General features: G+C 45.5%; 1 protein-coding gene across 4 annotated transcripts in view; it reads right to left on the bottom strand.

The window, feature by feature from the left end:
* Positions 1–25,560, bottom strand: part of PRKD1 (protein kinase D1) — a 1,050,331-nt gene that overhangs the window by 364,086 nt on the left and 660,685 nt on the right. For all 4 annotated transcript variants that reach the window (XM_069638504.1, XM_069638505.1, XM_069638506.1 and 1 more), the window contains one exon: positions 14,106–14,266. In XM_069638504.1, the coding sequence (XP_069494605.1) occupies positions 14,106–14,266 (161 nt within the window). The remainder of the gene's footprint in view (positions 1–14,105; positions 14,267–25,560) is intronic.

Below are 25,560 nucleotides of genomic sequence, written 5' to 3'. Positions count from 1 at the left end.
CTTAAATTGAACGGAGACAAGACTGAGGTTTTGGTGGTGGGCTGTCCTCCTGATCTCTCACTTTGGGTGTCTTCTTTCTGGTCTCTCTCTCTTGGTTCTCTTCCGTTCCAGTGGAGAAGGTGAAAAACATGGTTGTAGTCTTTTCTGCATCCCTGCCTATGGACAATCAAGTAACAGCTGTTTGTCAGTCTGGTCATTTTCATTTGAAAATATTTAAAAAGTCCTCCCTATGTTTCCTGTCTCTCTTCGTCCAACGGAAGTAGAAGCTATGGTGCTATCCCGGCTGGACTATTGTAACTCTCTCTACTTAGCGCAGCCTAAGGGGCTGATCTGGTGGTTGCAGCGCCTTCAAAATCTAGCAGCTTGCGCTGCAACTGGCATGCCCTATGGGCCCCACAAATGGGGCCGGTGCTCCGTCTACTCAATTGGCTCCCTGTTGCCCAACGTATCAGATTCAAGGCACTATGTATCGTGCATCGGACGCTGCACGACCAGGGCGCAGAATTTCTTAGAGTTAAGATTATTCGCTATTGCCTGTGCAGTGTTTACGTTCTGCCTCGAATGATTGGCTCTGCATACCTTCCTTCCGGTGGGTGCGGATTGGAGGCCAAGCCTTTTCCTTAGCAGCAGCTCTGCTTTGGAATGAACTTCCGTTAGCTATAAAATAGTATCCAATCACTTGGCCTTTAGGAAGGCCGTTAAGACTTACTTGTTCTAGCAGACTGGTTATGGTTTGTTCCTTGCCCTCTAGTGCCAAGTTACCCTCGGATGATCGTGCGCTGTAAAAGTTTCCCTAACATAACATAACATAACATAACATAACAAATATCAGCATTATACACTAATATCTCACAAAGGGAGGTATATGAGATTGTTAAACAGAGACTCAACAGCCATCCAGGTCCACCCCCCATTCTCACCAATGTTGTGCTGCAGTTACTTCAGATTGCTCTGTATCATAAATAACTTTTTTGAATTCACAGATCAACTGTATTCTCAGCAAGATGGCACTGCCATGGGTGGAGCCTTTGCTCCCAGCCTTGCAAATGTATACATGCCAATTTTGAAGATTGCTTTATTTTTCTAAACAACCCCTTTGCCATGCATGTACATAGTTGGAGATGGTATATAGATGACCTTTTGTTTATCTGGGAGGAGAGTAAAGAGATGTTGGACATATTCCTGATGTGGCTGAATCAATGCAACCCCAACTTAAGTTTTACAAGTCAGAGGGACCGACAGTCGCTGCCATTTCTAGATCTCTTGATCCACCATCAGGCAGGATGTTTGTACACGGCTCTTTATCATAAGCAAACAGACAGCACTACCTTGCTGTTATATTCCAGTCAACATCCCAGAGCCTTTGTGATAATTTACTGTATGGTCAATTTTTGCATATTAGATGCAATTGTTCATCGGTACAGGACTATGAACACCATGCATCCACCTTAGGGGACAAATTGTTAGCGAGAGGCTATGCACTCAAACTAATTAAAAGATCAGCAAAAAGAGTGAGATTTACTGACAGGGATGCCCTGCCCTATTGGTCCAGAAGAACAGACAGAAAGACCAGGACCGAATAGTCTGTGTTACAACCTTCTCTAAACATAACACCTCCATTAAAAAGCTCATTTGCAAACATTGCAATTTGGTGGTGAGTGCTGGGTGCACTAAAGATCCCCCTCTATTTGCTTTGAGACAGGCAAGAACCTCAGACACAAGTTAGTACACTCTCAATTACTTACCCCACCTGTTGATTTGGTTCAGAATAGCTTAGAGGCAGCATGGACGCAGGGACGCTGTCCCATCACAGGCATTTCCCCTGTGGAACATGCAGTGTGTGCCAATTCACCCTTAAAACGTTGACCTTCACACATAAAGATGTTGTATGACAGCTGCGGAATTTCAACAGCTGCCAAACCAAAAATGTCATTTATACCATTACATTTCCTTGCGATTTGCTGTACATTGGGATGACCAGTAGGAAAGTGGGGATCTGTATCACGGAACACAGATCGCAGATACGGAACAAAACATGCACTGCACCCCTGGTTCAACACTACCTAGAGAAACATCATTCATCAGACAACATTAGGTGGACTGTTGTTGATCATATGAAGGGAGACAGGAGCGATTTTTCCCTAATGAACAGGTTACTGAAATTAGGGCAACGTTGGATATTGAGACTGCGCACACATGTGAATGGCCTAAATGATGGGCTACAGTGGTCTATTTGCTCACTTAATTTCCGCCAACGGTGAGAGCTGCCAGCTTCTTACCTTCCAGTAAATGACAGCAAGCAGATTTAATCTTTCGCAATTTGTCATGGTTACATACAGCCAGAAGTGTGAAACCTTTTGCCTAGACCCGCATTTGGGTCTGCCTGCACACATGATAAAGGCTATGCTGCCTATATTGGCAAGCAGCAACGTTTCCATGTCATTAGAGGTCCAAGGATAAAGCATACACATCAGGCCCATTTTATTTTGAAGAGGTCCACCAAGATGGCCGCTCCGTATCCCGTCTGGGCCAAGCTCCAAGTGCATCCTAGTTTCCGGGTGCACGAGTAAGGTTGGTTACTTCAGTAGTGAATCAGGCATTAGGCTGTAGCTGATCACATACAGTAAGAAAGGAACGACAGCCGAAGCGGCGGCCTGGTGCGTGTTCTCTCGGGGGCATTAACTCGACAGGGACAGTGATCATATTGCTTCACTCATTTATGCTTCTCGCTGCACTACTCAATATCGCTTTACCTCTGGACATGCACATTCACCGCAATAACATGTTTAAGATCATAAATCATCTCTTCTCTGTAGATGGTCCACCAGCATTTCCAGTGATCACACAAGCTTTGAGGCCCGGTGTATGTGCCTCCGCTACAATACGGGACTTTAGTTCCCATGTGTTAACGTGCAGTTCCACGTTCTGACCCAAGTGTATGTTTTTCTCTGTGAGAATATGAGTTTGTACAGTGCTCACGCACAAGTCACTGGCATATTGTTTTGGGGAGACGAGGGGGAGCACAGCACACCACTGCATGATTGGTAGACACCCACTACAATGAACAAAAAAGAATAAATTGCATTTTGCGTGTTTATGTGAAGGGGATATCTCATGGTCAATGGGTGTGACACGTCTTTGTTCCCCCTTTTAGGTCGTGATCAGCTAACGGAGACACAAACTCTATCCACAAGCATGTACATAGCCCTGAAAAGGGCTGGTCCCTGCCTTTGCCGGAGACCCTTGGAAGCCTGATACTCGAGTCAACAGTTATCCAAGAGACTTCACAAAATGTGACAACTAAGATTTCGAATTTTGGACTTTTGATGTGTCTTTAAATAATTTAGGCACCACACCAGTCAGCCCTGTACATTTCTCGGAAACAGGGTATGAGGCACAGGCGACTGGTAGATACTAAATAGGTTTCACATTCTAGCAGTGCTTGGAAAGCAGCGTATGTTGTAAATCTTCAGACTGGCATTGTGTTGTCACCGTTTGGATATATCTGTATGAATGCAGTGTGTGAGATGTGATGTATTCCTGTGGGATGAGTTGTGCTTTGGAGAATTGGAAGTGTGTGTAAGTAAGAGGCCATTCATTCTTACAACGAAGATAAATTGTTTCATTTTTTTGTTTATTGAAGCAATTATATCACAATGTTTGTGTTATTTTAATTATGGTGTTTCTTTTGTAATTTGAATACTTGCATTTGTTTCCATTTTAAATAATGTTTACTCAAATTGCCCTACCAATATATTGACAGCAATTCAAATTAGGAGAAATCAAGTTTGGGATACATGTATTGTGTCTTTGTCTTTGATAAGCCTTAAATCCCAGACATATCAAAATAATGTGGTGGGCTTGACCATATGTTTTGTGTTATTGCATTGTGGGGTTCCAGGCAGTTCCATAAATGGGTCAGGGGGCATTCTGGGTTTTCAGGCGGGATCATAGATGAGCCACCACGCCTTGTGGGTTTCCAGGCAGCGTCAAAGTAGGATCAGAGTGCATTGTGGGTTTCCAGCTGGGGCCGAAGAAGGAAAGTGATAGTCCAGACATACCCTTGAGTTAACACCAAGTTGGCCATTTACAAGGGAGTTACAGAACGCGATGATGAGGTGGCCATATACAAGGGAGTTACAGAACGCGATGATGAGGTGGCCATATACAAGGGAGTTACAGAACCTGATGATGAGGTGGCCATATAGAAGGGAGTCACAGAACGCGATGATGAGGTGGCCATATACAAGGGAGTCACAGAACCTGATGATGAGGTGGCCATATACAAGGGAGTTACAGAACCTGGTGATGAGGTGGCCATATACAAGGGAGTCACAGAACCTGATGATGAGGTGGCCATATACAAGGGAGTCACAGAACCTGATGATGAGGTGGCAATATACAAGGGAGTTACAGAACCTGATGATGAGGTGGCCATATAGAAGGGAGTCACAGAACGTGATGATGAGGTGGCCATATACAAGGGAGTCACAGAACCTGATGATGAGGTGGCCATATACAAGGGAGTTACAGAACCTGGTGATGAGGTGGCCATATACAAGGGAGTCACAGAACCTGATGATGAGGTGGCTATATACAAGGGAGTCACAGAACCTGATGATGAGGTGGCCATATACAAGGGAGTCACAGAACGCGATGATGAGGTGGCCATATACAAGGGAGTCACAGAACCTGATGATGAGTTGGCCATATACAAGGGAGTTACAGAACGCGATGATGAGGTGGCCATATACAAGGGAGTTACAGAACCTGATGATGAGGTGGCCATATACAAGGGAGTCACAGAACCTGATGATGAGTTGGCCATATACAAGGGAGTTACAGAACGCGATGATGAGGTGGCCATATACAAGGGAGTTACAGAACCTGATGATGAGGTGGCCATATACAAGGGAGTTACAGAACGCGATGATGAGGTGGCCATATACAAGGGAGTTACAGAACGCGATGATGAGGTGGCCATATACAAGGGAGTCACAGAACCTGATGATGAGTTGGCCATATACAAGGGAGTTACAGAACGCGATGATGAGGTGGCCATATACAAGGGAGTTACAGAACCTGATGATGAGGTGGCCATATACAAGGGAGTCACAGAACGCGATGATGAGGTGAGGTGGCCATATACAAGGGAGTTACAGAACGCGATGATGAGGTGGCCATATACAAGGGAGTCACAGAACCTGATGATGAGGTGGCCATATACAAGGGAGTTACAGAACCTGATGATGAGGTGGCCATATACAAGGGAGTCACAGAACGCAATGATGAGGTGGCCATGTACAAGGGAGTCACAAACCGGATTGTGAGGAAGCATGTGAAAGGAACTCACTGAACCTGATGATGTGGCTGCCACATACAAGGAACTTAGAGCACATAATAATGAGGCAGCCCCATACAGGGGAGTCACAGAACTTGAGGCTGAGACGACTACAAGAAAGGAACGCACAGAATGTTATGAAGAGATATCACAAACTCATAGACTCTGAAGATGAGACAGTTACATGCAAGAAAGTTACAGAACCCAGTAAAGTGAAAACCATATACAAGGGATTAACAACACCTGATAATAGGATGGCCACATGAAGGGAACTCCCAGAACAGGATGATGAGACAGGCACATACAAGGGCCTCACATATCTGGAGAGTGAGATGGCCACACTTACTGTTTTATGAACCATTATCTAAAACAGGGATGTTACAACGAACATCAACAGACGGACGTTCTGTCTCTCAGTGATTTGCACAAAAAATACAATTTATATACTTCATTATGCATCAGAGTGACATCATACTATGTGGCAATAGTAAAAAACCTATCAAGGGCCGGGATTGGTTAAGGGAGACATCCAGATATACAATCATATAGGAGCTAGGATTGTTATTGGCTGTCCTTTATCAGGTGGACAACTTATGCCTACCTCTTTAAACATGTAATTTCAGAAACATCAGTTACTCCTTGTCTCATTGGTTTCTCAAACTATAAGGTCCTTCGTTATAGGGACTAATACAATTGATTGGTACACTTGTGCCATGTCTGGCACATTCAGTTCATTTAGCAGCACGTAAACCATGACACAGGAGGAGGGAGATAGGACATGAAGCTACCTCCCCACCCAATTAGCCCAACATCTCTCATCACCCATGCCTTCTGCCATGAAATTGTCTTTGAACTTGGCCTTGCAGAATATTCATTCTGGCCTTCATCCAAATTGTATCACAGTACCCTTCGTCTGTGGGTCGGCATGTTCCACATCACCTTCCGCTAACTTGATGCAAGAGTCCACAATAATCTTCATCCTTTCTGAAATATGACGTCCATATTGGAGTTTGCCCACATCATGGTGGAGTACACATGTATTTATTTTACTCCCTGTTATTTGCTGCTTATCTCTGCTCCCATTTAGAAAAATGCTTCTTAACCTTAAATATGTGCAAAGAGGGCCAAATTGCAGTCAAACCTATCGAAACACCGGGGGCTAATTTCAGTTCAAGTCAATGCCAATTCGAGCTAAGATAGAGAGATAATAGTTTGCCCCGATCATGTTAAACCCATGGCATCTTTTTCTGTTTTTACAGATTTTTTTCTTCCAAAATCGTTTTTTTCATAGACCCCATTGGATTTACCAAGAAATAAACACAACAATTAAATGAAATCCCAATTATCCCTGAATCAAAAACCATACGCCATCCCCAACACATTAAGAGAACCTTTAACTCCAGATCCCCCACCAAGAAGAGAGTGGGGGTGCGAGAAGTGGGGGGCATACAGGAGCAAACCCCCATCTAGCCGAGTCCAACCATGTCAAAGCTCACATATAATCACTCCCATCACATCCAATTCAATAGGCTTTCACCAGAAGTGACCTATCCACGAACCAGACCGCACGTCCAAACTCCAGTAATGATCGGTCCTCTACATTGCCCCTCTTCTCATTCTCTACAAAGGATTGAGCTCCTGACACCAGTGGAAAAATCATTGTTTGCCCTTATTTTCAGGATGGCAGAACAATGTTTGCATGCCCAGAGATGCCAACTCCTTCTGCAAGGCCAGCATGAACATCCTCTTGTCTTTCATAGACCGGCTAAGGTCATGGAATAGAAACTGCAAGGCACCTGACTTTCACCTTTATTCTTCCTGCTCCGGCTCTCAAGATATTGTCCCGCAGATCAGGATCCTTCAGTATCTCTATTATCTATTAAATAACCCTGGCCAACCCGATGGACCTTCCATATGGAGCCTCAAGAATCTTCTGACCACCATCTGGTTTGCAGGTAAGTCCCCGCCAGGACCTCACGGGATGCAGCTTTTGATGTGCATCCTTGACACCCCTCCCTCGGGAGCATGATAGGGCAGCACGTCCCTTAAAGGAAAAGAAGGGTTCACCTGTTGGCATCCTTCGTGGCACTTCCCTCAACTCTTTCTCCACACCAGCCACCTTGACCGAAAGCGACATCATCTCTGGTCCAACTTGGGTCCTTCATATCATCTATCTTCCTCTCTATCTGTGGTGTTCCCCAGGGGTCTAACCTCGCGCCCTGGCTTTTCAACCAATGCCTGGCAACTCTTGCCCACTGCATTGCCATTTTCTGCTCAAATTTCCAGTGCTACGCTGATGACACTCAACTCATTTTCAGGCTGCCCTCAGCCACCTCCTCTCCCTCTCTCATCTCTGATTGCCTAACTGCCATTCAAGATTGGTGTGTGCCAATGATCTTTGACTGAATGCCAGCAAGAAGGAGATCATCCTCATCGGCACACCTTCACCATCCTTTCCCCTCACTCTCTAGCCGGCCTTCCTTGGCCCTCCTTCTACCCCCACCTGCGAGGCTAAGAACCTCGGGGTCATCTTTGACTCCACACTTTCCTTCTCCGCCCACATCTCTGAGGTCTCTAAAAAGTCAAATTTCCTACTGCACCTCCTCAGAGGTACTCTGCCTTTCCTCTCCTTCCCCCAGAAGCTCACGGTCTCCCAAGCTCTGGTTCTATAGGATGGACAATTGTAACAGCCTCTTTCTAAATCTTCCTGTTTCTACTCTCCACCCTCTTCAACTAATCCAGAACAGGACTGCGAGACTTGTCCTTGGCCTCAAGCCCTGGGATCATATCTCTCCAGCTCTGGAATTTCTCCATTGGCTCCCAGTGGATGCAAGGATTAAATTCAAAGCCCTCTGCATTGTCCACAAGGCTTTCTGGGGCCTGGGTCCAAAATACCTTCATCTATCCCTCTGCAAATACCCCCCCCCCCCCTCGAGCTCTTTGCTCCTCTACCTCGAACTCCCTCAGGGTCAGTCGTTTTTCTAAGAGACAAGCTGGGGGTAGATCTGGTCTTTGGCTGGGGCCTCCCTCTGGAACAGCCTCCCTGCCTCGCTGAAACTTGAGAACCATCTCCGGTTCCGGAAGCACCTCAAGACCTTCCTCTTTTCTTCTGCCTTCGCTCCCCCTCTCCTCTGCAGATCTGTTCTCTCTTGGCATCATGCACCTGGCCACCCTCTGTCCTCCGGGCCAGGTACCTGCTCACCCTGCCACCCTCTCGCACTGCCTCCGGCCCACCCCTTGCACTGGGGTCTGTATCTGCATCCATACAGCCCCCCCTCCTTTTTCTTCCTGCACTTATCAGACCTACCCTGTCTGCTGCCTTTTACCTAGCACTTGCCAATTGCAGGCTGCACTACCACTGTTTGTTACCTTTATTATTTATTTATTGTTATTTATCTGTTTCTCCTCTGCTTTGCACTTTCCACTTCTCCCGCCTTCCATGCACTTTTCCCCTCCCCCCTCTCCCATGCACTTGCACATTCTCAATGTCACTGGGCCTAGTAAGATCGCTGTTTTGTTCTCCTCTGTTCCCCTCCCTTGCCTTGTCGCGCTCTGAAACACTTGAGTACGAGCGCAAAATAAATAAAATATCAATATCAATATCGTCCTCCGGTGAGGATATTTTCCATCTATCCCATCAGCCTTCCTATGTGGGTCATTGAGAGGTTCCATCAACAAGCTCTGCCCTTTAGTGACCCCCTGGCGGTCAGTCATAGCCATGTCAATCTGCAGAAGTAGCCCCTGGAATAGGGCTGAGGGGAGCAGGGACTGATAATGGCAGGCGTGTTCTTTGAATACTGACATTTTCTACACTGTATCATAAATTCCCTAATTGAGGGGTACAAACTATTCATAAGATCAAAAAACTGGGGTCTGTGTGTTAGTGCTTAGGAGGGTTGCCATCACCACTTCAGTGCTGTTGAGTATCTTTCCAATATGACCCGGTGTTCTTCGTCACACCACCCCATCATCGCCATAATGTGAAAACCTAATCGTCGCTCATCGCCATGTTTTAAGCATATTCTGCATATGTTGCAGAGTTCAACTAAGGCACTCATTTGCAAACTACTAAAAAAAAAGTGAACACTTAAAGTAATAGAGGGTAAAATAAGCACAGTCTAAACGTTTGGTGAATTGGTCGCAATTGCCATATCTTCGGCATTTCAATCCTAACAATTAGGAGCTGTTTTTCCCCAATTATTTGTGCGCGATATCAGTTTTAAAGACAGCGGCGGGCATCCTGTTTCCCCATGTGCCAGTTCTTGTGCCCGCCGCTTCTTCATGAGACCTGCCCTGCTCAGCTGCTCTCTGGGCGCTCCTAATTAGCCCCACCATCACCATCAGATAATTGGGGCAGCGTAATTCCTGCTACATGTAACACCCAGGCAGAGTCAATATGCCTGATGGAACAGCGCTCCTCGCCCCTTCGGCTTCAATCAGTCTCACGTTTTTAATTAGCTTCAAATCATTACAATGGATGGTCCCCCCAGCCCCCACCCGGCGTCTCCAGCTCTACCACCCTGGTAACTGCAGCCTCGCCTTGCCGTGGTTTCTGATTCCGGCTAGACAGAAAAGGAAAACAATTGTAACAGTGTATGTTGCCACCCGGAGCACAGTTGGCACCACTGCACAGCAGTCAGCACCACAACAGTCAGATGGGCAGAGGCGTAGCCAGGGTTGTCAAAGAAATGGGGTCTGAAGCTAAATGTAGTTGGGCCCACTGCAGTGACATTATAATTATAATTGGTTATTTATAACTTGCTTAATACTCAGAAGTTTCTAAGCACGGACCAGGGATCAAACCAGGGATCAAACCTGTGTTGCTCTTCGTCGTCTTGCTTCCAAGACGAGCGCATTGCTCCTGAGCTATCCTCCCGAGAATAGCACTGCTGTGTGGGCATTTACAGATTTTGGGTGGGCCTTGCCCACTCAGGCCCTACCCTCACCGTACCCTCCTGAGCTATCCTCCAGAGAAAGCGCTGCTGAGTGGGCATTTACAGATTTTGGGTGGGCCTTGCCCGCTCAGGCCCTACCCACACTGTTGCCAAAAGGCATGGAACTATCAAAAGAGGAAGGCAGGAAACATCAACCTCATGTTGGACAAACTCCTCCTACCTCAGCTAAAAGCACTGCACACTGCGGAGATAACGCAAGGACTCGCAAACCACAGCAACCACCACAACACCAGCACAGAAACCGATGCACAGAGAAGCTCCACCCGCAGCAGAGGGACTCCCAGGTGCATTAAAGCTTAAAAAAAACAGATGACGAAACTAGGCCAACCGCGACAGAAATCAGAATGAGACAAGTGCAAGCAGGCAACCCAACAACTACAGCAAACAATATCGAACAATTCTCCAGGCAAAAAATATGGTGTCCAGTCAACTGGTCGAAAAAAAACTGGTCGACTGCAATTTGGTCGACGCAATTTGGTCGAAAACCAAATGGTCGAATTTTTTTTTTTATTTATATATTTATTTTTCGGGTTTTCGTTTAGTATAAAAAGGGGTTTTTAGAGAAAAAAAGGGGGTTGGGGGGGAGACCCCCCAAAAAAAAAAAAAAAAGAGTTAAAATAAAAAAAATAAAAAATTCGACCATTTGGTTTTCGATCAAATTGGTTCGACCATTTGTCTGGTCGACCAATTTTTTTCGACCAAATGTCTGGCAACCAAAAAATATGACGCACGGGTAATCAATGAACAACTCAAGCAATAATATGTTAGACACTTTCGTGCCCACCTCTTACAAGATTCACTATCGGAACAAACCTTCTAGACTAGACCGATGCAAGCAAGGCAAACCAGCCATACAGCAAGTAAGACACACAGCGTCTGCAAACCCCAGCAAGCATTCCACCAAGCCAATCTCCTTCAGAACCAGCCAGACCAACAAAACAACACACCACGTCAAACAGTTGCATGCCCATTAAGTGTGATCGGGGAACGTGTGCCCACAGTGGCACCACCAAATCCTGACCACCCACTGAACCTCGCAGGAACCAGGGTCCTGCACGGCTAGTTGCCCTTGCACTGCCTCCAGGCCTCCCACCCACTTAGGCACTGTATCTGCAACACACTTAGGCACTGTATCTGCAACCCTACAGTCCCCTGCCTCTGCACTTACATGAGCCACCAACCTGGCAGCACTTACCGCATCTTAGCACTGCACTCTCCCCACCCTCGCCCCATGGCACTTCTCCTCTTCCCTCCCCCTCGCACTTGCACAATCTGAATGACACAAGGCCTAGTAAGAACTTTTGTCTTGTCCTCCCGTTGTCTCTCCTTCCTTGTCTTGTTGCACCTAGAAACACTTGTGTACAGGGGCGTTTTAAATTACTTATCATATCATATAAAAGACTGTGCCTTGTCCTCCACTGGGCACATCTCCAACACCTGAAAGTGTGCATGAAAATCCCACCCTGATGGCAAGCACCTGGCAGAAACACAGGTCCATCTCAAATATCCAACCCCTGAAGGCTCTTCCAACAGACTAAGCACCCAGATACCCACAGCTTACCAGGCAACTGGCAGTCAGGCTTCAGGCAAGGGTGCAGTTGGGCAACAGTTTGGTTAGCCATTGAGTAGGAGCGGTTATCCCTAGCTGGACAGAGTGATAATGTTGTACTCGTTTTGCTGAACATATCGGCCGTGCTTGACACTGTAGAGTAGGCCATCAAATCCGGGTGACTAGTGATCTAGAAATAACAGGACACTGAGGATAAATAGGACAGGGTCCTCATCTTCCCAGGCCAAGACTCAACTGACCCCGGCAACTGGGACCCACCAACAATGCCACAACAAGAAGAGCCCCCAAAGGGCTCCGTCCTATCGCAGATAGCTTTTGATATCTGAATGGCGTCTAACCCACCTTAGATCCGGAGTGACAGACATATGGTGAGGACGGACAGCGCCTCTTTGGAATCTTGGGGAATCCATGAACTGAATCTGATAGGAGACATGAGCGAATCAACACCATTATATTCTAAGATCAAAGAACGTCTCGGAACGACACTCGCTCACTTGCACCTCGTCCCCGACGGGACGCCACTGCCTAAGGTTTATGCCAAAATATCAATACAATCGAATTACAATTCGACTCTTAGCCAAGTGAAGAAAAGAGAATCAAGGAATTCACCCAAACAGCAACCATTCCAAAGAATTCCCAAAGAATTTGCACAATTTCCCGCTCTACAAATATTGGAATCGTGAATTAAGCTATAGAAGCAAGTAGAGTGGCTGGATGACATTTCCTATGCACTGCCGAGATGTAGACATGCCTGCTGCATTGCCATGCAACAACTACTATCAAAAGATAATCACCATATCTCCACGTGCTTCCAGGTCCACCAGCCAGCACCATTCGGCATTCCCATCGAGCAAAGAGGGATGGGAACAATTCTCCCTAGCAAGGCCCAGCCTTTGGAATGCTATTCCAAATACCCCCCTTTGAGCACATGTAATTTCACACAAGACACAAGTGGTTAATGTGCAAGTAACTGTGAGCAAGAGGGTGGAAACAGCCAAACACAACAAAGCAAAATACAGTACAAATAGAGTAACACCAAAGGGGAAGAGTAAGGATCTATAGGACTCTGTGGGGAGGAAGGATGGCTCAGGGGCAGCGCGTGCAGCGCAACACAGGTTTGAATCCCGATCCCGTGCTTAGAAACCATTCATTGGTATTAAGTGCGTTATAAAAGAACAATTATAAATAACTTGCTATAGCAATAGATCGGCCATTTATAGATGGAGTAAGAAAGTTGCCGAAAAAAATTGTGACAATTTATGGGTGTGGTAGTTATGGAATCAGAAAAGAGAAACCCCTAAATTTCACTGCACAACGTTTTCTAAGCAGGCTGTCTCTGCATCTGGTCCCCGACTGCGGAATTCCAGTCCAGTCCACATTTGAATATTTCCCGATCTTCTTCCTTACTGAAGAGCTCCAGAATCGTTCTCTGTAGCCTGGTCTTTCTCCCAAGGTCAAGTTTCAGTGCTGCTCTTTTCTCCTTCTCTCCTTGAACATTTCGTTTTTTCACTTTGGGCATCATCACGATTTGGGCGGTATCTCTAAAATGCGGTGGTAACTGTATTACCACCGCATTTAAGGGCTGCCTCTATCACGAGTTAGGTGCTAAACGGTCGGTTTTACTTTTTTTTCTGGAGATGAACATCCATTTAGCACCCTGTATTTGGCATATTTACTGCCAACTGTATTAGCATGCAGTATTTGTCCAATAGATCCAATGGGGACTGGGGATTTACCATTAAGGCCCAACCTGTGATCGGGCGGTAATACCGTCGGACCGGTTAGCACTAACGCTATTACAGTTGGGCAGTATTACAGCGGTGTTACAGCTGGGATGCCGCCCCACTAGTCATGAGGCTTGTCTGCCTGCACTTATTTTTCTTTTTTTTCTTCTTTCATTATTTTTTCCAACCTATTCCCAAATGTTTTTTTTAATTTGCATTATTATTGTCTGAATGTCTTTCTTGGCCTTCTGCTCTTGAAATTACTTTAATATTTCCTTTGATTTGTACAGCACTTTGTCTCCTTACCCAAGGATAAAACAGATCACATTGATTAATAAAATAAACACACCCACAAGTTTCGTTAGTGGGGACAAAATATTGTTAGCATTGAAAGGTAACAAACATGTCATGGCATTGAGTTTCCACTCCAGAATCCCACTGAGCCACCCAAGCACCAACTACCCAGACGCCATCTTCAGGATCAGAAGCCAGACGCTTCCGGCGCACCGTCCTACCAGAAGGGCCTCATCCGGGATCGTGGGGGATAGCTCGGCCGACACGGTGCGGATGGGCGCCAGGCCGGGCAGGGACACGTTGGACAGCCGTCTCTTCCGCACCCCGCTGCAGTTGTTGGGGATCTTGAAAGCGCATCTCTTGTGGTAGTTCAGACCACATCCTAGGGCGAGAAGAAGAAAGAAGGTTAGAGTCAGCGGACCTATCCCATCACCTTCAGACGCAAGCAATGCGGTGTGGAACAACCAGCAGAGGGAGTGGCCTACACACTCAAGAGGGTGCCCCATTAATTCCCATCACCCCATACTCTGGGAAGGAAGGATAGGAAACCTGGAAGGTAGGGGTCTTCAAGAACCAGCAGTAGGGTGTCCTAAATACTCAAGAGGGAGTCCTATTCATTGCCCGTTACCCCACATTGTAGGATGGAAGGGGAGGAAACTTGGAAGGTAAGGGCCTGCAAGGGTTCTATGTTACAACAACACATGTTTTTGGTTGCAGGTAAAAAAACACATTTTTGTTACCTTTTTTTAACGCAAAATGCATGGGGAGACCCCCCAAACCCCTCTCATCTACCCATACCCCACTATTCATATAAATTACCCCAACCCTCTATCTACCCTTTTGCTGCAAAGAAATGCTGGGCAGCTTTGGCACCTCTACATGTTGTAATGATCTGTCATTGTGAAGGCACTGTATTCTATGTTTCAGACTGTGGTCTGACAAAAAGACAGTTATGTGCATCAATACTTGGCCAGACGGCCACCCAGACCTATGCGGCCAAACCTGCCGTGGTTCACCGGACAGCCACGCAGACCTACGCGCCCACACCTGCCATTCACCAGACAGCCATGCAGACCTACACGCCCACACCTGCTGTGGTTCACTGGACGGTCACCCAGACCTATGCGTCCACTCCTGCCGCAGTTCACCGGACGGCCACCCAGACCTACGCGCCCACTCCTACCACGGTTCACCGGACGGCCACCCAGACCTACGCGCCCACTCCTACCACGGTTCACCGGACAGCCACCCAGACCTATGTGCACACACCTACCGCGGTTCACCGGACTGCCACCCAGACCTATGTGCACACACCTACCGCGGTTCACCGGACTGCCACCCAGACCTATGTGCACACACCTACCACGGTTCACCGGACAGCCACCCAGACCTATGTGCACACACCTACCGCGGTTCACCGGACTGCCACCCAGACCTATCGGGCCACATCGGCCGCGGTTCACCAGACAGCCACCCAGACCTACAAGGCCACACCTGCCACGGTTCACTGGATGATCACCTTGGCGTACGCGGCTACACCTGCCACAGTTCAGGACTTCGCAAATACCCAAGAACATAACATACATGATGCTTTTGCAGCTGGTACAGAGGCTGCCATCCTGCCAAAATGAGTGAGGATCATTATCTAATCCCCTGAATTGGTAATAAGTTTGTTTGTTTATTTATATAGCGCTACTAACCTGTAGGTATCTGGGCGCAAAAGTGGCAGCAAAATTAGCAGAAATTGTCACTGCCACTTTTCCCAACACGTTTACAAATCCAGTGGCTATTATGGATTTGAAAGGTGAATTGGTAAGGTAGAGAGGCGCATGTACGCAAGCTTTACTGACCCACTTTACAAATCCCACCGCATTATCACCAGCATGAGATTTTCATGCAATGGATTTCTGTGGAATACGCCTGAATTTACCACCGGGCTTTGCTTTTAATCCGGTATCCCAGTGAGGAGTGCTTTGTGGTGACCGGAGAATTGGCTGCAATAACTGTACGGCTCTGACACTTTGAATTGAGGCGTTTGGCCACGCCCACCCCTACTACAAATCTTGCGCGCCAAGCTCAAACGCAAAAAGCGTGTCACTGTCACGCCACCATACGGCAATGGGAGCAGCTATGGCTGATGCATCGGATGTCCACTGTGTGGCTGGATCAGTTACGCGATCTGTTCTAGCTGAGAACGAGACTGAGGCAACAGCATCAAAAAGAGGAACACCGGTAAGAGAACGCGCACCCACCAAGCACGCAGATAATATGCATCTATATGATTTGAGATATCCGAGTGTTTGTCTGCTTAAAATTATCAAAGCATCACTTGTTCCTCCTAAAAGTGCTCCACCTATACCCTCCAAAATAACTAAAATGTTTCACCCAAAGGCAGAAGGAGAAGTTCCCTTAGCCTCTACTCTGGAATCTCACATCACAACTTCGCTCTCCTGCTTGGGGAGCAAATTGACTGAGGAAGTTGAATGCTCCTTGTTGGCTTCGGAGTCGGTCAATGAGCCCTTGGGTGGTGGGGCCTCCAGCTCCTCTTAATCGTAAAGACGCCTCCAAGCATGTTAGCATTGAGTCTGCTACAAAGAGCTTTGAGGCAGCACCTCTGCGCCTGGAATCCTCTGGGCCTACACTGAAGAGGAGAGAACTGAAAGGCAAAGAAATAGTCATTCATCATAACCACAACTATTTATTAGGTAAAAGTGTACCATGAGCTCCTGAACGACCTATCCATGACTCCACACTGGCCAGCATTGACGCACCGGCTGAGAACGTCGAGGCAGAGGATATAGTCAATTTGAGCAGCAACACTGCATTACTTGCATTCAACTCAGAGGCACAGGTGGCCAACATCAGCTCCTCCTTTATACTATTCCAGACCTTGAAGAGACTGCTTTGCTCGTGATCGACAAATGTGATTCTCAGGGTTCAAAATTAAGGGGAGCTGGTAGCTATTTAGCACCAGCTTTTGGCATAGAAGAGCCTGGTTAGCTTGACACTAAAAGACACCAAGAGCTACTTTGGCTCCTCAGGCCAACCAATGCCGAACAAACACACCTATGTGAATATAACTCTGTTGGTTTGAGACAATGTATAAATAAACATTAGGGCCCCTCTAAATGTCATTTAAAGCATAAGGGGTCATACAAAACAGACACAATTATAGGTTTACATATTATGTGCAAGTTTAATTTGCAGAACACTTTGTACTAGCTCCTTGTCCCGCTAGATTAGCTCCTGGTCCCTGGTTAATGCTGGATTCCCAGGAGCTGCTTTTAGCTCCCCCTGGTCTCTGGTTAATGCTGGATTCCCAGGAGCTGCTTTTAGCTCCTCCTGGTCCCTGGTTAATGCTGGATTCCCAGGAGCTGCTTTTAGCTCCTCCTGCTCACTGGTTAACGCTGGATACCCAGGAGCTGCTTTTAGCTCCTCCTGCTCACTGGTTAACGCTGGATATTCAGGAGCTGCTTTTAGCTCCTCCTGCTCATTGGTTAACGCTGGATACCCAGGAGCTGCTTTTAGCTCCTCCTGCTCACTGGTTAACGCTGGATACCCAGGAGCTGCTTTTAGCTCCCCCCTCTCACTGGTTAACGCTGGATACCAAGGAGCTGCTTTTAGCTCCTCCTGGTCACTGGTTAACGCTGGATTCCCAGGAGCTGCTTTTAGCTCCTGCTTTTCAAATCTCAATTTTGACCCCTGCAGAAAACATCCTTGGAACACTTCTCTCCTGACTCGAGCAACCCACACTGCACCGATAACTGATTAGGCGCGGCAAGATGTCAGCACAACACTTGAAGTGTTGGAAGAAGACGATACCTCCTTGGAGGGGGTATAAGTGGAAAACATTGCCACGCATTTGGCAGACAGAGCTCAATTAGGCACTCAACATCAGGCTGCCTGCCCTACTTCCACTGTGCATACTAACACTACAATCGTGAAGAGATGGAGGCTCCCGGCAGACCACTTGACATCTCTGAGAGTAGTTGACCCCCCCACCCCCCTTGGAAACCAGAATTCGTAAAGGGAAACATGAGCCTCAAAAGAATCGAGGATTGAATAGAAAATCTAAAACCTCAAGGAAGAAAAAATACATTTGACTCTAGATCTTATCTCACTTTGGCACAGGACAATTAACACAATATATGAGATTGGTGATGTTATTCCAAAGAAGCCAAAGGGAAGGAAAAAGCAACAACAAGAAAATCAAGGGAAGTCAGAGGAGTCTGATGCTCTTCCGAACTAAAGGCATTCGCGACTATCGGAAGGGGGGATTACGATCTTCTACCTCCAGATATAATGTGAGCCCAATAAAGGGAAACACGGATCTTACGCGTGATGCATTAGCTTACACAGAGGATTTGGAGCAGTTATTCCATCAGGAGGTTCACAAACCTCTTCAGGATCGCCATGAACCTCAATCTACTGCTCAAACAGCAATACCACACGTAAGCCACGCGATTGGAATAACACTACTATTCGCCTGACTGATGAACTACGCAGGGCATATGTCAAGGTGCCCGGTGAAGCTAGAAACCAGAATACTCCAGTGTTAAACACAGGGATCACATCTCTGAGGATAAAGAGTCTTTTGTGTCATAGCAGCAGCCACCGTCTTAATATATCGGCTGCTCTCAATTGTTTCACTGCATCCTCCCACTACGAGGTGTCGTCTTGGGTGGCTTCGGACTAGCGGATCAAATGGAAGGGTCACTGCATCCTCCCACTCCGAGGTGTCGTCTTGGGTGGCTTCGGACTAGCGGATCAAATGGAAGGGTCACTGCATCCTCCCACTCCGAGGTGTCGTCTTGGGTGGCTTCGGACTAGCGGATCAAATGGAAGGGTCACTGCATCCTCCCACTCCGAGGTGTCGTCTTGGGTGGCTTCGGACTAGCGGATCAAATGGAAGGGTCACTGCATCCTGCCACTCCGAGGTGTCGTCTTGGGTGGCTTCGGACTAGCGGATCAAATGGAAGGGTCACTGCATCCTCCCACTCCGAGGTGTCGTCTTGGGTGGCTTCGGACTAGTGGATCAAATGGAAGGGTCACTGTATCCTACTGCTATCCAGAGGCATAGACAGCGTAGGACCTGAGCGGGCAAGGCCCAACCAAAGTCTGTAAATGCCCACTCACCGTCTCTGTGTGGGGATTTATAGATGGTAATGTCACTGTGGTGGGCTCAACTACATGAGCTTCAGGCCCAATTGTTACACAGTCCTGGCTACACAAGGCCTGTGAAATGCACTGCTGTGACATGCAGAGACGTTTTTATGGGAGGGCAAAAGGGGCACTTGCCCAGGGCCCCACCTTGGAGGGGGCCCCACAAGGCTGCCTGATCTGAAGAAGTAAGATTCCATTCTTCACTAGTCTTAAATAGCACAAGTCAGGATATTTTATGGGATGCTGCTGAGGCTCTAAACTCATTGCCTTTCTGTTTTGGCTAGTGCCTTCTGCCTTGATCAATTCATCATGTATTGTTTTCTGTGTTCACTATGGTATACATAGTTTGTGTGTTCCTTATGGCACAACTCTGTAGCATTCTTTCCTTCCTGTGGGAATTATGTTAATTTTGTGCAATAGGCAACAGTGAAATGCATATTGATTGCCACAATGGTTCAGAAGTTAGCTCAGTGTGTTAAGCACCCATTGGAGAGATATGTGTTCCTATGCAAAATTAGAATATCACATTCCAGCAAGGCTGGCTGAGCCTTTCCTATGTCTGAAGTTCATAAACCTGCCTGCATATGTACTTGGTTTTGCAGAACAGCATCTGCTATTATCAGCAATGTACCTGTACCAGATAGGGGTTGCCATAAAAACTAACATATCATCCGTATGGTGAAGGTCTAGAAATTGGTTTGTTCAGATGGTATTTTGTAAATCCTAGGCAATCGCCTCCAACAATGGCATAAACGGTTAGTCCAAGAGGTGAATAAGTATCCAAATTCAAGACTATGGAACGACAGTGTTCATGTTTGTATCTTAGATTTGCCAGCAGACGATACAGTGATCCTGGTCAAATCATCTTATATATCTAACATTACTGTGCTGTCTTCTGTGAGGTTTGCTTTCTTGCATGCTGCTGGTATCATTTAGCCCATTACTTGATCTTTCTTCTTATGTAGGCCATTTGGGTGGAAGGGTTGGTACAGAAGAGAGCGTACCACATGTTGCAGGCCTCAGGCAAGCATATTTTAAGGTCTGCTTGTTTGACACACATACGGTTTGCTTTTTGGTAAAAGTGAAAGGGTTTTTTGCACGTTTACACATGAAAATGTCACAAGCCATTGTTTTGGGAGTATTTAAAGCTTTAAAATACAAAAGTCAACCCCAGATTAAATTTATTAAATCACATCTATTGTTATGCTGGTTCTTATATACTTACCTTGATGATGGAGAGAATGAAGCTAGAATCATTCCCCTTTTGCATAACACCCTTCTATAATATATTTTTTTAAAATGGTCATGTTTGGTAATGTGATTTGTGTACTTTCCAATTCCGTTTTTGTTATAAAATGAGATTGTTTTAGTTCATGGTAAGAACTGGAAAAGAAAGGGTTCAAATGCAGAAATTGCAGAGTTGACACAAATCCCAGCTTCGCCCCTTCAGCCCTTAACCAATGTGTGATCTTGGGCATCTCATTTGATATTGTATTGCCTAACCTCTCGATATTGCATTCCTAAACCTTTCAAAATTGTGTGCCCTTCCGAGTGATTGCCTTCTCATGGTAGGATCTTCATAAAAGCCTTATTCATGGTTTTACTGTGTTAATAGTGAGCATATTTATATCGCACAACACAAGCATTTGTTCCTTTGATATCTAATGGCAACACTATTTGAAAACCATATCCCACTTCTAATCTCAGTCTGTCTGGATAAAGACACCTTCCTCGTAGCTTCTAATCAGCCTCCACTATCCATGCTACAGTCTGTGTAGCGTTCTCCTTCCTTCCAATTGGTGGTCTCTATCCATGCATGAGCACTTTTGCGTTCTGTGGGGCAGCTAATGTGAGTTCTTTGTCTATTATGGGTTACATGTACCTTTTACATGTGGTCCTGCATTAATACTACATCTACCTTCCTGGATGTTATTGATACAAAGTATCCTGTATGTACTAGACAGTAACCCCTTTGTAGACTGCTAATGTTGGTCTTCAAATGCTACTTGTTTATCATTCTGATTCCATCAAAAATTAAGAGGGTAAGGGGACTTAAAGGGAGTAAACGTGCTTATTACGCTGCAAGAAAGCATATCAACCTATAGGTTGTGAGTTCGACGGGTGGGGGGCGCGACCAGTATTCTTGATCACTTCATTCCTTTGGTTTGGTGGAGGGGGCCCCAAAGATGTCCGTGCCCAGGGCCCCAAAAGTGCTTAAAATGGCCCTGGTGACATGGCAGAAACGTCTGGCCGTGACAAGAAGCGCGATCCTCAGCAATGCCCCATTTTGGAAAGCTTATAGCTGGTGGGACCCTCTTTTCAGATCAGAGACCCACCAATCACAAAAGCTCTTCCAAACACAACTGAAATCTCAGCATCATGGGCCTTATTTTTCCAAACTGTTTGAAAACAATGTGTTCAACATTATTTTAATGTTGCTCTCCCACTATCTTTCCTTTATTACCTCTCGCTCTGGTTCTGTCATTCATTTCTCTCTTTCTACCCCTTTCTCCTTTCTCTTTTCCTTCTCTCTTACTCCCTATTAACTATCTCCTGTTGACTGTGTCTCATCCCATTTCTTGCTTTTTTGTTTTCTTTTTCTCTTGGTTTCTCTCACTCATTGTACTCTGTCTCTTTTGCTCTCTCCTTCTCTTTCGTTTTTCTTTTTTCTCTCTTTTTCTGTCTTTTATTGTCTCTTTCTCACTTTCTCTTTCACCCTCTTTCTTTTTGTGTTTCTCTCTCCCTTTTACTCTGTCCCTTTCTTTTTCTCATTCTCTCTCTCGCTTCCTCTCTCTCTCTTCCTATCTCCCTCTTTTAGCCTTGTCTCTGACTCACTGTTTCCTTTGGCATCGATACTCAAGGGTTTGAGACAAACATAAATAGGACATCATATCATATAAAGTCAACATCCTAAAAAAGTGCACATTCTGAACCAATGAGCCTGTCAAACTCTGGCAAGGATTGTACGTGACCTCATTAACTATATTCGTGATTACATCAAAACGCACCCTGCATAGCCAGCGAATCGAGTGCGTGATTACCGGCCCAGACCCAATCCTATGAGCACAGCTCGCCAACAGGAACGGCCCGTCAACAAGTCTGGTGACACAACAGCTCACATGTACTGAACTACGGTATACGTAGCACACCATGGCCGTGAACACGGGCTGGGAGGATAGCTCAGGGGCAACACATTTGTCTTGCACTTATATGGCCAAATAATAGGAATGGTTATCCCATGAGAATGAATCATTAGTTTATGTATTGGCGTAGCAACAACGAGATTTACAGTTCTTGATTCTATAGTTCCCTCATGGTTGGGTAACTTTGAACCAGTCCAACATGGCTGCCGCATAGTATTTGCTGTATTAACAGCCAGAAGCCATTCTAGTCTTTAAATCACATGAGATTTTCTCTGATCACGTGATTGAAGCGCAATGCATATAGTAAATAATGGGGCATTTTCTATGTTTATTATCAACCTGAGGAAGTCTGTGAAGATGGAGTGCATGGCATTTACTACTCAGTTCTACAAGGGTATTATTATACTCGTTCTAGACATGCTTTCTTGAACTTTTATCATGAATTACCTATACTGGTAAAATAAAGCTTTAACTTGTTGCATTTTTCTAAAAACCTAGTGCTGGGGGTTTCATTACTCTCTCAGCAGCTGTGCAATTTGACTGCTTTATTTAGTGGATATATTCCCAGTTGGACCTTTGACTGGTTCATATTTTAGAGAGTAGATTGCTCTCGACTCTGTTGCACCCACTGCATTTGATAGGCAAGCTCTTTTGTTGTTTGACATATATAACATATATATATATATATATAAAAAAAAAAAACATTGTTAAAGGGACGTTATGGTTACAAGTAAAAGTGAAAAACGAATTTGCCAAATATGGTAAGCTAAGCAACCATAACTAGCGCCACCACTGTGCACTGTTAAGACTAACACCCAGTTCATCAAAGATGACATCACAAATGACATCGCAAATGCCATTCATGGCATCATTGATGACATCACAAGTCTGGGGCACTTGTTCCCTGACATATGTAGGCCAGGTGATTTTCTTCACTGACAGAATATTAAAATTAAGAAGGTGCCCTATATCTAGACGTTAACCTTGTTGCATGTTCTTAAAGTACTTTCCTTAGGGTTTGGTCTCTGCTCATGGTGCACAGACATGGGGAAATGAGCAGGCCGCAAACACACAATTTATTTGTATGCATGAAGATAAACTTTAATGTTATTAACATTTTCTAGTGCTGCTGTTTCTTTCTTCCTTACTTTAGTTTCCCTGTATGTGCCTCTGATTTGTATGCATTGTAGGTCTTCATATGTATTTTTTGTACTAGCACAAGTGTGTAGTAAGTCTTGAATTGTTAGCTAGTTATTGCATGTTTAACATTACTCAAAACTCTGATAAGGTAGCAATCATTATTTTACTATCCAAAATTACAAGATTATAAATCTTTTACTTCTATGGTGCGTGCTGCAGCCATTGCCTATGTTTATGTATGATGATGTTCCTGTATTAACAACAACACTCCAATATAATGTTTTGTTTAGATGAGTGCATTCTTTATAGATTCAGTAGTTCATGATAGGTCTCCCGATCACCCCTGGCATCTTGTTACCAACATTATAAACACAACCGCTTGTAGGGACTTTTCATCAAAATTAATTTCATATCTTAATTAGTGATGTCATCAATCATATTTGTGATATCATCTTTGATGTCCCGAGTGCTAGTCTTAGTAGTGCACAGTAGTGGCGCAAGTTATGGTTGCTTAGCTTACCATAACTGGCAAATTTCAGAGGTTTTTCGGTTTTACTCGTAACCATAACGTCCCTTCAACAACGTTTTTTCAGTGAATTTCATAGGCTTTTATTAGTGCAACTTAACCATAACATCCCTTTAACTGCGTTTTTCATGGGTTTTTACGAGTGCATGCTAATTTCCTACAACTTACTAACATCATACTTTTCCCAATATAGCAACATTTGTGTCCAATTTAGAAAGTTTCACCTTTTCCCACCTTCTAATATAATTTGTAACACTATATATACACTTTTTGCTACTTTTTCCAATGTTTTTGCATTTGTCGATGTTCATGAACATCTGATGTCATCGCACACTTTTCAGAAAGTGTCACGTGACAATGAAGAGGACCAAGAAGTTGAAGTAGAGGAAGTGGCTACCTCTAGCACCCAGAGAAAATCATGGGTGTGACAGTTCTTTACCACTGTTGGGAATGTACCAAAGGCTAAAGCTACCAAAGTGAAATGCACACTTTGTAGTCAGTCGCAGACTACCTGGACAGTATTCCTATGGTACCACTTCAATGCGCCACCAGACCAAATCCAACCACTGCAATGCTCTCATAAAGGGTGTTCCTTTCTTAGCAAGTAGTAGGCTGTCTTCCTCCACCCCATCTTCCTCAACCAATACTGTAACCACACAGCCTACTTCTGTGGGACACAAAATCCCACCAGCTCCCTTGCAAGTGATAAAAGAGGCTGTTGATCCATATCTTTTGAAGACAACAGTCCTCTGTGTATATACTGCAACACACCACTCTGCAGGGGGAAACAAGAGCAAAGTGCTTTTGAAGCTGTAATCAAGGAGCATGAGAAACACTGCCCCCTACCTTAGATGTAACACTCGCGCAACATCTTCCCCTGCCCACCTGCCCCCACCATATTAGTGGTTGGTGCCTCTTCCCTCATTTCCCTCCCCACCTTACTTTCTAACCTCTCCTCCAAAAAAAGTTCCTTTAGGAACCACCTTTCACAGTTAAAAAATAGAACTTAAAAAAAAATCCTATAGACTCCATCTACTTTACTTTTCTCAGTAAAGTACATAGACTAAATGAGATTATCCAACATTTCTGTTACATTTTGTGTTATGCTAATGGAAATAATATGGCATTCAGCCCCCGTTCCATGGACTAGTAACGGGGGATAACGGCCCGGCAGCACACGTTATCAGCCCAAGCGAACAAAGGGTCGGCCCAAGCAAACAAAGGGTGGATAACGAGGGCTCCGGACTGTTGTCCCCAGTTACAGCCCCTGCAACGGGGGATGAAGGGCATTAGCACTCTGGGATGCCAAAGCGGTAACCTGGGGTGCTAAAAAAAAGGATTTTCCTCCCTACAGCGGGATGCGTGCATCATCCTGCTGTAGGAAGGAAAATCCTTTTCTAAGATGGCCGCCATGGAGATGGAAGGCGGGGCACCATACAGAGCCCCTCTTCCCTTTCCATGGCTGCCTGTAGTAGGTGAAGAGAAAACCCTATAACCAAATTAACCTTGCACACACCAACTGCCACATCACAATCCTTTACAAATCTTTCCCATCTACATTTCCCTTACTTATCTCAAAACATTGTACACAATGCTCCTATAAATGCAAATATGCATTATGCAGTGAAAGAAAGGCATACATGGAAGGGGCAGTGCGGATGGGCAAGTGTTCATGAGAACCCAGGAGGGAAATGCCAAGGTATG

The sequence above is a fragment of the Ambystoma mexicanum genome, chromosome 14 (assembly GCF_040938575.1).
Source record: "Ambystoma mexicanum isolate Mex_15411 chromosome 14, UKY_AmexF1_1, whole genome shotgun sequence".
Lineage (NCBI taxonomy): Eukaryota > Metazoa > Chordata > Amphibia > Caudata > Ambystomatidae > Ambystoma > Ambystoma mexicanum.
The sequence above is the reverse complement of the archived record's forward strand: the minus strand, read 5'-3'. Positions and strand labels throughout refer to the sequence as shown.